The sequence below is a fragment of the Eubalaena glacialis genome, chromosome 3, assembly GCF_028564815.1.
Source record: "Eubalaena glacialis isolate mEubGla1 chromosome 3, mEubGla1.1.hap2.+ XY, whole genome shotgun sequence".
In the NCBI taxonomy this organism is placed as follows: domain Eukaryota; kingdom Metazoa; phylum Chordata; class Mammalia; order Artiodactyla; family Balaenidae; genus Eubalaena; species Eubalaena glacialis.
In genome coordinates, this window is record NC_083718.1 from 49,838,050 (window position 1) to 49,852,942 (window position 14,893).

General features: G+C 36.2%; 1 protein-coding gene across 2 annotated transcripts in view; it reads right to left on the reverse strand.

Moving 5' to 3' along the window:
* Positions 1–2,282: 2,282 nt before the first annotated feature.
* Positions 2,283–14,893, reverse strand: part of TSEN15 (tRNA splicing endonuclease subunit 15) — a 31,948-nt gene continuing 19,337 nt past the window's right edge. The window contains exons 4-5 of one of the 2 annotated variants that reach the window (XM_061185630.1): positions 5,262–5,403; positions 2,283–2,416 (exon numbers count right to left, since the gene is read on the reverse strand). In XM_061185630.1, coding sequence (XP_061041613.1) covers positions 2,357–2,416; positions 5,262–5,403 — 202 coding nt within the window. In that variant the 3' untranslated portion in view covers positions 2,283–2,356. Of the gene's footprint in view, positions 2,417–3,394; positions 4,724–5,261; positions 5,404–14,893 lie in introns of those variants that run through there. The other variant, XM_061185631.1, reaches the window with a different exon arrangement.

The following is a 14,893-nucleotide window of genomic DNA, read 5'->3' on the forward strand; positions in this document are numbered from 1 at the left end:
ATACAATGATTGTTTGAAAATTGTGTAATTTACCAAAAGTTGTTGAACCCCTTCACCGTTAAGTAAACCGCATAAACTTCAGACTTCATACACTGCATGATGGGTATTCCTCACTCACATGGGCAACAGTCTTTTAGAGTTTTGGCTAGGAGAGTTGTAATTGGCTATCTGAGCTCCTTGAGAGCACAGATCATACCTCATTAACCTTTGTTACTTCAGCGCTTACCACAGTCATCTAAGCACAGAAGAAGCACAGTTAATGTCTGAAGATAAATTAGCATGTTAATAAATTAATGAACTTTAATTAAATACTTCCTTAATAGTACCTCCATTTAGTACCCTGAAATCTAAAAAGCCAATCTTTGTTTGATTTTAGTTAAATTGATTTTTAATCTTCCAGAATCATCTAAACATTTTAAAAGCAGACCCGTCCAGTAAGTCACGTGATTTTCCCACACTCTTCCCTTAGTGAGCCCAATCAAGTTCTTACTCAAAGATCATTAAGCAGATTAGGCTGCAGGAGTGTGGTGGTAAGGAATGGGACAGCTCTTGGTCTGAAAGGAGGGAAAATTGTACTGATCGTTCAGAATACGACACTACGCTGCATATGTAAACAGTCAAGGTAAAATACAGCAGATGAATAAAGTGCTTCTGTCTAGAAGAACTATAAACTTTGGCAGGAACCACTGTGCTGCAGCAGTGAAAGGCCTCCTGCTGGGGCTGCAATGGAAAAAGTGACCTCAGAGAGGAATTCAGAACTAAAATGCTCAGAAAGAGAAGATGAAATATCATGAAGTTTTGGTTAAGTCCCTTGGTTCCAGGAATATAAAAGTGTAAAGCTGTTTCAGTTTTTTAAAAAACTGCAGATTACATGAACTTTGTAGATTACTATTCTATTCTAGTTGTAGCTTAGAATTCCAAAGTGCCTCCACCCTCATGTTCTTCACAAGAGATCTGTGGTGTTTAGGAACACATTCTCTTAGAGAGGCCCAGGCAAGGAAGCAAAATAAGTCAGTCTGGAGTCATTGGACCTAGATCACTCAGCGTTCTACTAAGCCGTCCCAGTGCAGAGGGTGCACTCACTAGGGACCCCAAAATACAAAGGCAAAGGCAGCACTAGAGAGGAATCATCGCATACCCTTTCCCCCATCCTGCTCCCATCTGGAGAGGGCTTCCCTTTAACGGAAAAGTTTATAGGTATAACAGCAGCAGTTTATGTCTCTCACCACTGGGATTTAGCCAGTTCAATGAGTGTTTCAGAGCTGGGATCTCTTGCTAGGTGATCTGCTCTTGAAATTTTATCTAATATATTAGGCTTTTGCAAGGAAAAAATGAAATACATCATGGCATATGGATATGAACAAAACCATAATCTAGGAAAAAACATCCACCCGCCCTGGCCCCAAACAAGCTTTGATTTTTAAATATAGATTTATATTTTGAGTAAAGCATGAATCAAGTCACATATTTAATGTCAGTAGAGAGCGTAATTTTAGAGTCATGCCAGAAAGAAAAAGCGAGGGGGGTATGAGCACATAAAACTTATTTATATTTTTATTTATGCTATTTCCCACAGATTGAAAATAAACTTTCAAGAGCACACTTCTCAAGTTAATTCATTCCTGAAGTCTGAAAATTTTGTGCTTATTTAGCAGTGCCCTCTGGTGTCCAAATGGATCATTTTAGTTTGCCTTCGGGCAAAAAAGTAAACCATTATACAATTAAACAAGTCTACAATCAGCATTCATTCATTCACCAAACATTTACTGAGCACTTTGTATATGCCAGTTTGTGGAATGTGGTGGGATACACAGATGTATAAAAAAAGACATGGTTTGTTATGACTTATATGTGGAATCTAAAAAATAAAATGAACCAGTGAATATAACAAAACAGAAACAGACTCAGAGATACAGAGAACAGACTAGTGGTTACCAGTGGGGAGAGGGAAGGAGGGAGGGGCAAAACAGGGGTAGGGGATTAATAAAATAAATATGTAAAGTAAATATGCAACAAGGATACATGTACAGCACAAGGAAATATAGCCATTATGCTGTAATAACTTTAAATGGAGTATAATCTATAAAAATATTGAATCACTATGTTGTACACCTGAAACTACTGATAAAATATAATACTGCAGATCAACTATACTTCAATTAAAAAATTTTTTTAAAGACACAGTTCTTTGTTCTGTTCTTAAGGAGCCCACAGTCTAACAAGAAAGACAAATGTAAATGCAATTACAAAGTTACTTGATCACACAAAAGAAATCACTGTACCTATTTTTCACTAAAATGAGACTGACAGAGCTGGGTCGTCTCCATTTCCAAACTGTTCTGGACCATTACTCACACTAGCAGGTATCTGGCTGGCTTTGGACAGAACAACTTCGGTCAAGTATACAGGGAACATTCTGAAAAAGAGTAGACATCCCAGGACATACAGTGAGATTAAGACCTAGTTTTAAAGATTTCTGTAAGAAAGCTCCTTTCACAGTCAAGACACTTCTGGTCTTGTAGTTACATAGGGGCCCACTGGTCACCAGATCTGACACACAAATCTAACATTCATTAAGCCTTACATTTCTTTCTGAAAATGCGGACTGTTTTTCTAGCACTGTAATGAAAGGCCTCAAAAGGAATCAAATGGCAGAGACGCTAAGAACTGATCATAAACTGTTTTAGGATCCTTAGATCTGCAAATTGCTGACTAGGGTCACAGAAACCCATATTGTTCTGAATTGGTGCATCTTCAGGCTTTCTGGGGAAGCAGAGGGAGTCTGAAGGAGTTGCCAAGACCTTCCATCAAGAAGAAAAGTAAAATTCAAAAAATATCAAAGGAAAGGAGTTCAGGAACTACTATAGATCAAGAATGATGCTTTATACAATTTTGTAATTTTCCTACTTTTGGTCATTTTTCCATTCTTGTTATTGTTGTTTTCCAGCGTAATTAGCCGTAACTTGCTCCTAACCAACAGAATATGGCAAAGATGACAGGATGTACATGACTACATTACATGATATTAGGAGGTCCATCTTGCTGACTCTCTCTCCCTCACTGGCTTTGAGGAAACAACCAGTTGTGCTGGCAAGGCTCATGTGGCAAAGAGGGTGGCCTCTTACCAATAGCCCACTAAGCTGAAGTCCTCAGTACAAGTGCCCACAGAGAACAGAAAGCTGCTATCAACCACATGAGTGAAAAACCAGGTCCTTCCCCAGTGAAGCCTCAGATGACACTGCAGCCCTGGCCAACACCTTGACTGCAACCTTACAAAGGACCCAAATTTGAGATATTAAATGTGTGCTATTTTAAGTTGCTAAGTTTGTGGTAACATTAGTATGCAACAATAGATAACTAATATAGATCTCAGGACACTTTTTTATTTTAAAACATTTTTATTATAAAAGTAATACAAATAGAGAAAAACTAAAATATTGAAGAAAGACAAAGTCATCCATTTCCTGCCCTGCCATCCTATTATAACCAGTTAGTAATTTATTTTGTCATCTTTTTATTATATACTTGGTGTGTTATTTATAGCCATAGTCATACACATTCATATACTTTTGTATCTTGCTTTTTGTTACTAAATATTTTCTCATGTTTTTCAGTATATTCATTACTAATTTTTAATGGGTACATAACACACCATTCATTAGCTATATATGTTCATTGACTATCTCCCCAGACCAGTGGTTGGCAAACTATGGCCCTGTATTTGCAAATAAGTTTTATTGGAATACAGCCATATCCATTCATTTAGATACTGTCTATGGTTATTTTTGTCCTACAAACAGCAGAGCTGAGAAGTTGTGAGAAAGTCTATATGACTTGAAAAGCCTAAAATGTTTCCTTTCTGACCCTTTCCAGAAAAATTTTGCTGACCCTTGCCTTAAACTTTTAAGTCATTTATAATTTGGATTATTATATGCCCCAAAATGTCACTTGAAACATCTTTGTGCATATAATTGTTTATACTTTAGGCAACTTAATTGGGAGGTATTAACAAAAGTGGAAAAACTGGGTTTACTTAAGAAAGATGTTTTTAAGGTTAACACTGTCCCCTACTATCTCTCTTGTAATATTCTAGCTATGATACAGTACAGGTGGTGGTAATAAGAATGGGAAAAAAAGACCCAGTACTCTTGTAGGTAGCAATTCTCTGGTCCCTATTAATCTAGACATGTAATTTTACACTCTGGGTGAGCATATTTTTAGTTTTGATTTAAAGTCAACCAAAGAGGGAAGTGACAGTAATTGCAACATGAAAAAACCAATTGAAAGAATACTTTCTATTGGGGATGAAAAAGCAGACTCAAGTAAACTCTCCAGGTGTCAAGGTGTACCTGAAATGCCATTCCAGGCTAGCTGTAGTGACCAAAAGGCACTGAGAGGGTTGAGTAAGGGAAAGAGGTGGCAGTCTCAACAATGTTCTACCCTTCTGAACACACCCTAGGCATAAACTTGTATACAACTATAATTAAACTGTCTCCAGATGAGAAAGTTCTAGAACAACTACCCTATATTTTTGAATAAAATAAATTCTTCTATCTGGGAAAGTTTTATTCTTCAAAAAGAAAACTTATGGAATGGGACCAGCTAAGTCAACCCTGACTATCTCTGAGATAAAAGATGAATCAGGCTGATGGGTCTCAATCCAATCTGGTGTGAATAAAGCAAGCATCGGGAAGTATAGGTGTCATCTTCTAAGGGAAATATTCTGCAACATAAAAAAAAAAAAAAAAAGATAAGGATGGACCTTTTCCCCAATAGATAATGTAATTTAAAAGCAAAACTAGGAAGATATGTAATGTGATTATCCCAATTATGCCAACAATGTATGTAAAGAAATCATATAAAACACATTTATTTATTAAATTGCTCCTGTCAAAATGTCAACCAATTTAACATTTCCTTAAAGAAGTGTTTAAGTGTTCTTAAAACTATTATAAGCCTTTACATTCCATCCCAGTTACTCATCAAATCATTAAATGCATCATGACTTCATGAAGTACTCTGGGAAACTATGAAGTTTTCTGTAGAGTAGGGAAGTCAAATTATTTTTGTGAAAACAGCTAGGAACATGTTACTTTGAACAGAACATAGCCATTTCTGAGGTATGAAAAACCAAGTCTTTTTTTTCTTGAATGTTCATATTGCAAAAGAAGTGATGGTTCTGTGAAAGGATTGATTCACACTTAAAATCATGTCATAACTTTCTTTTTTCAATGTTTACTGATAGTTGCCCCCAAACTGACCTGAGGATCTGGCAGCATAAATCCATCAGTAAGTTTGTAATAGACTATTGTGGAGTCAGACTCCACTATGGCCAAAGTAAAAGACATCGGCAAATCTGGATCACCTTGCAATTTTCGAGATGCCTTCAAGATCTCCCTTATCCTGAAAATAAAGTCACAACACATTTAGCATTCACAATCACTCAATTAATAATAAGATCAAATACTGTAAAATCTTGGAGAAGAGGTAGGCAATAACATTATATCCATAATGCAGACTCAGGAAATGTAATAAGGCTCAAATATAAACATTTAAAGTTGTCTTCTTATACAGAAAATCTTGCAAATAAGAGCTATCTACTGACTTTCAGTCCTTCTCTTTTGTATTCACACATCTCTCCTGAGCATCATACCTGAGAGAATCAAAACTGCATTTAGGAACCAACAGAATGGGACACTAACAGTACTTAGTGCATCTAAATTAGCTAAAGATCCCGGTTACTCATTTTTCCAATTTTCCAACTTGGTATCTTACAGTGGAACAATTTGGTATTCAGGTTTGTTTTTTTGAAAATAGACTATAATAAACATTTCCCCATGTTTCTACTGGTGTTAATAATTACAACCTTTATATGGCTATATAATATTCTATCGCCTCCTAATTTATCCAATCATTCCCCTATTGCTGTAAAGTTCTTTCAGGTTTTTTGTGAGGAGGAGGGTGCTAATAAAGATAAGCTGTAATAATCATCTTTCTGCATGTAGTTGTTTCTTTTTAAATAATTCTGTTGGGTCTTTCCAGGTATCAGAATTATTAGATATGAATATAGATATTTTTACGGCTCTCAATATGTATTCTGTTACTTAATAAAGGCTAAAAGAAAAATATAGAGAGAAAAAACTTTTTTGTAAAATTATATATCAAACATCAATGTTATAAAGGATTTCAGTTTGCTTGCTGTGGAAAATAATCTACTAAATCCAATATCTAGGTCTTCAAAGCACTATTAGCTTTTGTTTACCACAAACTAAAAATCCTTATTACCTACTCAATAAAACCTGTATTCAATAATTCAGTAAAATATAATCTCCAGAGGAGCTTTCTTAAAAAGGCAAATAAAAAATGATCAGTTGTTTTTTCATGAAGCTAACCAATTTTCCAGGAATTGGAAAAAGATTTACTAGCATATTAACATGCTACAACTGAATACATAAATAACTCAACACTATATTCTCTTTAACAAAAGTCTGATTTGTTCCCTTAAATTCTACTCCCAACCCTAAGTAAAAATTCTTGTGATTCTTCACCCATCCTACTAGCTACTGAATCTATAAAGTATCTAAAAGGTAAAGTCTCTGCTTTGAAATATTATTCCTATAGTAATTATAATGCTTTTTTAAAAACCTGTGGTGGAGACAAGATTTTAAAAGTGATTTAAAACAGCAATAAACTTCTAGAAAAGCTGAAATTAAATTGTTCTTGCTAAACTATCATTTAGTCACTGCATATGTTACAGAGTGATAACTGGTTTCTTAAAACAGTCACAAAAAGCTGCTTACCTACTATCATTTAAATTTCACAGGTATGTAATCAGATAAGGAGAGAATGAGTTTCTAAGTTTGTTTCCTCATAGTCAAACCATTTCTAAAATGACCTTGAAAGAGTCAATTCAACAATATGGTAATACTGGTAATACTGGATAAATAAAATGTTTACCTGACAAAATCTTAATTCCTTTTCAAGAGTCAGCAAAGCATCATCTTCTCTCTGAAGTCTTCCCTGCCACCTTTCCCCAACCCTACAGAGGCACCTTGTGCAAACCTACATTACTGCAATCACTACCTTGTATTTATATTTACATCTAAGTGTCTGTTTTCCACTGGATTGTACCCATTTTGAGGGTCAAAGCTTTTTTAAAAAAGTTGTTAATGCTCAATATGTAGTAGAATACTTGGGTAGAATGAATGCGGCTTTTTTTTTTCTTATAATATTTATTTATTTACTTCATTTATTTTGTCTGTGCCGGGTCTTAGTTGTGGCATGCGGGATCTTTAGTTGCGGCATGTGGACTCTTAGTTGCGGCACGCATGCGAGATCTAGTTCCCCGACCAGGGATCGAACCCAGGCCCCCTGCATTGGGAGGGTGAAGTCTTACCCACTGGACCACCAGGGAAGTCCCTGAATGAGGCTTTTTGAATGAAGGTTTCCATATGGCTATAACTAACTCTTCAGGCATATAAACTTTAAAATATTTCTGACAAACATTTTTCTAAAATTTATTATGCAATTCAATTACACTAAATAAAAGTTAAACTTGTCTCGACAGCTCAGGATCATCATTTTTGGTACTTATTACTGTGGATGACAGTGGTAGATGGTGTACCAAAGAACTCCTTAGAATTTAATTTCTTAAAAGTATCTGATATTTGCTTGCTTTTTGTTCATCAAAACAGTCAAATTGTTTTATCATTTGTCTCTATACCAGGGCTTGGCAAACTATGGTCACCTGTTTTCTATGGCTCATGAGCTAAGAATAATCTTTACTACATCTTTAAATGGTACATTTTGAATGGTCATATAAGTACCTACATAATAGCCTCGATTTTGCCACTCTGTCTGCAAAGCCCAACATATTTACTATCTAGCCCTTTAAGAAAAGGTTTGCTGACCCCTACTCTACATTACGAAAAAGGTTAAGGGGGCTTCCCTGGTGGCACAGTGGTTAAGAATCCTCCTGCCAATGCAGGGGACATGGGTTCGAGCCCTGGTCTGGGAAGATCCCACATGCCGCGGAGCAACTAAGCCCGTGTGCCACAACTACCGAGCCTGCGCTCTAGAGCCTTCGAGCCACAACTACTGAGCCCACATGCCACGACTACTGAAGCCTGCACGCCTAGAGCCCGTGCTCCGCAACAAGAGAAGCCACCGCAATGAGAAGCCCGCACACCACAACTAAGAGTAGCTCCCGCTCGCCGCAACTAGAGAAAGCCCGCACACGGCAACGAAGACCCAATGCAGCCAAAAATAAAAATAAATAAATTTATTTATTTAAAAAAAAAGGTTAAGGATAAAAATGGTAAGATATGATCACCAAGGCAGTGTTCCTTTTTTTTTTTTTCAATATTATTTATTCAAAAGTCAGCACAGAAGGAGGTTCCACTTCTAATGAGGATATAAAAGATCTCAAAAGACCAGCATTCCTATGATAATAAAGAGAAAACACCTGATTTGCTTAACAATATGCCATTTTTCTTTAATGCCATAAAAGAGAGGTAAACACAAAGAAGTTTAAAGGAACTAAATTCCAATGAGCAATGAGCCCTTCCAGGGTAAAGTAGAGACCAAGACACAGCCACTTCCATCCCTGAGGGCAACTGCTAAGTCTGGCCACAGTGGCTGGAGGAGTAAGCCAGTCATACGCAAGCGACTTCACTGGGACCAGGAGAAAACAGCACTACTTGTAAAAATGGCACATGAACTGGCGTGGTGGAATGGAATCTTAAAAGACACCAATCTCGGGCTTCCCTGGTGGCACAGTGGTTGAGAGTCTGCCTGCCAATGCAGGGGACACGGGTTCGAGCCCTGGTCTGGGAAGATCCCACATGCCGCGGAGCAACTGGGCCCGTGAGCCACAACTACTGAGCCTGCGCGTCTGGAGCCTGTGCTCCGCAACAAGAGAGGCCGCGATAGTGAGAGGCCCGCGCACCGCAATGAAGAGTGGCCCCCGCTCGCCGCAACTAGAGGAAGCCCTTGCACAGAAACGAAGACCCAACACAGCTAAAAATAATACATACATACATACATACATACATACATACATACATACATACATACATAAATAAATGAATAAAAGAAAAAAAGATGGCCATCTGTGAACCAGGAAGTGGGCCCTCACCAGATACCAAATCTGCCAGCACCCTAATCTTGGACTTCCTAGCTTTCAGAACTGTAAGAAATAAATTTCTCTTGTTTATAAAAAAAAAAAAAAAAAAAGACACCAATCTCTCCAGTTCACCAAGTCTCACTCATGGGACTTTTGCTGTGTTTAAGCAACAGCATGAGAAGCTGGGGAAGGGACTGGAAAATGGCAAGCAAGCCCTAATCACTAAGCCCTGCTGAAGAGAGAGGGCTGATCCCATTCTGAAGACATTTGAAACCAAGAAGAGAACTGAGATAACTAAAGCTGCAATTCAGCCATGATTCCTCTTGACTTCTGATTTGATTGACTAAATTAGACACTAACTCTACCTGCCAGATAGAGGAAAGGATGAGCTCTTTGGAGGCGGAGAGTAGAATCGACATCCGTCTATCAACATCAGTCTCTTTTTCATACACAATGTCCAGCATCCAGTGAAAAACTCTAAGCTACGTGAAGAAGCAGGAAAATATATCTAATGATCAAGAGCAAAAAGTCAATACAAGATGACTGTCAGAAAGCTGAGGCTGTTGAAAAACAGATGTTGGAATTAGTAAAGACTCTAAAATAACTATAATAAATGTTATAGTATTGAGGAAAAAAACAGACAAAATGGGTGACAAGATGAAAAATATAAGCAAAAAAATGAAAATTCTAAAGAAAATGAACATTCTAGAATTTAAAAATGTATTTTCAAAGTATTGACTAGGCTTAATGGTAGATTAGACACAGCAGAAGAAAGGATTTAGTGAACTTGAAAATAGGTCACAAGAAACTTAACTGAAGTACAAAGAGAAATTTTTTTCTTTAAATAAAACATCAGAGGCCTTTGATGCAATATCAGTTTAACATATGTGTAAATAGAATTACAGAGGAAAATAAGGAGAGAATGGTGTGTGTCTTAGTCCGTTCAGGCTGCTATAACAAAATACCACAGACCAGGCAGCTTATAAACAACAGATATTTATTTCTCAGGGTTCTGGAGGCTGGGAAGTCCCAGATCAAGGCACCAGCATGGTCTCATTCTGGTGGAGGCCCTCTTCATGGCTCATAGCCAGCACCTTCTTACCATGTCCTCACATGGTAAAAGGGGCAAGGGATCTCTGTAAGGTCTCTCTCTCTTTTTTTTTTAATAAGGCCTACCCAGATAATCCAGGGAAATCTCCCAATCACAAGATCCTTAACTTAATCTCATCTGCAAAATCTCTTTTGCCATAACATATTCACAGATTTCTGGGATTAGGCTGTGGGCACTGTCAACTACAAATTGGCACTTGCCATTAGCACTTGCCATCCATCTCTACAAGGATTAAATCATGTGCTACTGCAGCTGCTGACTTTCAACACCCCCTGAAAGGAGTTCAGTGTGGAGAGCAGAAATGAGGCACTCTGTGCTCTGGGAAAAACTAGCAGAACAGGTCTTCCGATAGTTAGATACTTTCAGGAGCTGATTTTATGAGCCCAATTCTTGTATCTCCTCATATCTAGAAAAGCACTAAAATCCTTCATGGTGATGTCTGACTTTCAACACCCCCTGAAAGGAGTTCAGTGTGGAGAGCAGAAATGAGGCACTCTGTGCTCTGGGAAAAACTAGCAGAACAGGTCTTCCGATAGTTAGATACTTTCAGGAGCTGATTTTATGAGCCCAATTCTTGTATCTCCTCATATCTAGAAAAGCACTAAAATCCTTCATGGTGATGTCTGCTCCTCGTGACTAGCAGAAACCTTCTGCAAAAAATATGTGCTTAATTGCAGGTACTCCCCCTTCACAAAAATCACATATATACTGACCTTCCCCCCTACCTCTTTGGAGCAGTTTCTCAGAGCTATCTGAAATGTGAGGTCTTTTTTTTTTTTTTTTTTTTTTTTTTTTTTTTTTTTTTGTGAGGTCTTTTTTTAAGGCACTCATTCCATTTATGAGGGCTCCACCATCATGGCTTAAGCACCTCCAAAGGTCCCACCTCCTAATACTATCATTTTTCAGGGCTTAGGATTTCAACATATGAAACACAGGGGATACATTCAGACTATAGCAGTATAGAATAAACAGCTGAGACTTTTCCAAAATTGTTGTCTCTGAATGTAAAGTGTCTCTTTTACAGACAGCATGTAGTTGGATCTTGTTTTTATATCCAGTCTTATAATTTCTGTCCCTTGATTGGAGTGTTTAATCCATTCACATTTAAAATTAATACTGATATTGTTGGATTTATATCTGCCATTTTGCTGTTTGTTTTCTATATATCACATGTCTTTTTTGTTCCTCTGTTCCTCCTTTACCACCTTCTTTTGTAATAAATTGATGTTTTCTAGTGTACCATTTTAATTTTAATTTGTGTTGACCCCTGAACAACACACATTTGAACTATGCAGGTCCAATTATACGTAGATTTTTTTTCAGTAAATATGTACTATAGTACTACATGATCCCTGGTTGGTTAAATCTGCGGATGCAGAACTGCAGATACAGAGGGTCAACTGTAAAGTTACACTTGGATTTTCAACTGTGCAGAGGATTGGCACCTCTAACCCCTGCATTGTTCAAAGGTCAACTGTACTTTTTCGAGTTTCTTAGTGGTGGTTCTAGAGATCACTATAATGTATCTTAATTTATCACAATTTACCTCAGATTAATACTAATTCAATTCTAAAACAAATATAGACACTCCAGTATAACTTTCATTCCTTTCTTCCTCCTTTGTGCTATTATTGTCATATATATTATAAACTCAATACAGTGTTATGTTATTGCTTTATACAATCTTATGTCTTTTTAAAAAGTTAAGCAGAAACAGGATAAAAAATATATTAACCTACATATTTAATATTTCTGGTACTATTCATTTCTCCAAGTTAGTCTCTGATATCATTTCCTTGCTTCAATATAGCCCCATCCTTTGTGTTAATATTGTCATTAAGTATTACTTCTTAATATGCTATAAGTGTGATCAGTTGATTTTTGACAAAGCTACAAAGGCAATTCAATGGAGAAAGTCTTTTTAACAAATGGTGCTGTAATCTGAAGATAGTACACCTCTATGTCTACAAATAGGATTATTTTAAGAATCAATGAGGTGACATACAGGAAAAGGCTTTGCAAACTGTCAAGTAGTCACTGAATACAGTATTATTATATAATCTATATATCTGGTATTATATAGATTATTATATAATCTATATTATATAATCTATATATCTGGTATTATTATATATATATATCTGGTATAGATATATAGTATAGATATATAGATATATATAGATCTATATATATCTATATACCAGATATATATATATATATATATATATATATATATATATATCTGGTATTATTATATAATCTATATTATATAATCTATATATCTGGTATTATATAGATTATTATATAATCTATATATCTGGTATAATCTGGTATTATCTATACCAGATTTGCATTCTTGCAAAGGTAGTGTAACCACTACCTTCCCCTTAAAAAATAATTTCCACCTATGTTGAATTGTATGACAATTAGCTAGATTACTTTTCATATCAGAGGTTTACTTTAGAAAGAGATAAAGCAACCATAAATATTAATCAGAAACCTTATTACACAGCACTGATGGAAAGTAACACTCTGAAGCCACTGTAATACACATAACTTAAAAATAAGTTTCTTTAAATATCCCTAACTGGCAGAGTATGACGAAGACGGGGCACAGACGGAAAGGGAAATAAAACCTATTAAGACAACTTTTACGTATTTTCTTTTTCTCAAGATATGACATGGTTTAAATCAGAAATGTACATACATACATGTGTGCGTGTTCATGGTTGTTTTCCTAATGTAAACTGTGTGGGAACTCTAGACCATATACTAAAATTTAGGATAGAAATTTCCATCTCATTCATATTTGTTTCCAGAGTTCTTTGATATAAATAGCAAAACATTTTCAGACTTACTCAAAACACCCATGTGGGAAATGCTAACATTTGAAAATTAGCTCAGAGTTGTAAAGGGGGTATTGTTTTCGGAGTTGCGGGAAATCACTGTCAAAATGAAATGGAAGTTCCCAGTCTCAGAGCTCTGTTTATCCTACTTGGTAGCGTGTGGGGGAAAATTACCAATGAATCTTCACAGTAGTAACAGAATAAAATAGTTTATCTGCCTCTGTTACCCAAAGCACACTTGGGAAGTCTTACAAAGATTCTTGTTCAGGATCTCTTCTAGTCAATTTTTAACATATGTTTAAAGTAATGCCATCATCTTTGCCCATTTGAGATCTGTCCTGTTTGTTTCCTTTATGGGATACTAATAAACTCCTAAAAATGTTTACTTTGCCTTTAAGTCAACAGATTGCACAATCTCAATATAACAACAACAGGTTCCAAAGTTCTATTTTAAAAATCACACATGATTGTAAAGATGCTGAGGACACTGAAGCATCACTAAAATACTACAGTCTCACTTAACCTCTAACAAGCTTACAGTTTGAAATCTTAATTTAGAAACCACAGAACAAAGTTTCCTTATATGCATATTTTTTAAAAGCTCAGTTCTTTGCAAAAATATTGTAGAGATGTTTCATCGCACAAATCTAAAATAATAATTTAGATAATAAAACCCTTTATGGTTCATATGTGATAGTAATCCACATATGTAAAACATAACCTATGTATTAATAATAAAAATTTCAGGTTCTGAGTTCATTATACTTCAAGGGAAAAAATCCCATCTAAAGAAAGAGATAAATCAGTAATAATCATAGTTGTTGATCAACAGTAACAGAATTTGATGTTTATAACAGGTTTTTCTTTCTTGTAATTGTTCAGAGAGGAGCTCAGTTACTGAAAACAGAGTGGCTCCCAAGTTTAACAAAGCTAACTTGAGAATGTGCCTGAGACAAACACATAGGGAACATTATTTGGCTACTGCCCTTTCTCCAAGCTATTCAAATGCTTTCCATAAACCTTAGCATTCATTTTTTTGGTAACAATCCTACAATAGAGACTAAGTAATCTCTGGAGATTTGCACAGAGGACAAGAAAGTTGAAGACAACATTAATTTTAACCTCAATGTTGTCAAACTAGAATGCATCATGGGTTCAAATTATTATTAATTTCAATCCACAGAAAGCAATATCTCCTCCTGTCCTCTTCAATGTAGCCAAACTGATACACACTGTAGCTTCATCAATAAAAGACATTAACTCCCTGATCTGCCTCATTATGATACATTGAAACGACACGCAATAATGCAACTCTAAAACACAATGCAAAATTAAATTGGTGCCCACGGTGCCTTACTCATCCACAGGCTCAGTCCTGAAGAAAGTTTCAAGAATAACAGACCACCTCCTTAGGAATCATGCCAATGCCTTCCTCGTAAAAAATCAAGGCAGCTAAAAGCCCAGGGGGGTTTACTGAACAATTAAGTGCCTGTGTGGCTATTCACCCCAGTGGGAAGCCATTCTAAAATAAACTGCAAGCTTTTTTCTGAGGGTAAGAAAAAAATGCTATGTCAGTTGAAAGAAGCTGCCAGAATTGGGGGTTTCACCAGAAACAGATTTCCAGCAGAGGTAGTATGAGGACACACGTCCTGATATGCAGGGAAGCCAAATGACAAATCGTTTTACTAGTTATTAGACTTCAGGCCTCATATAAAATAATGATCATTTAATGAATTTGTAATAAACAATACACTTTTGGAGAGAGGAATATTTTTGATTACAGGGAAATAATAATGGAGCATCCTTCAAAAA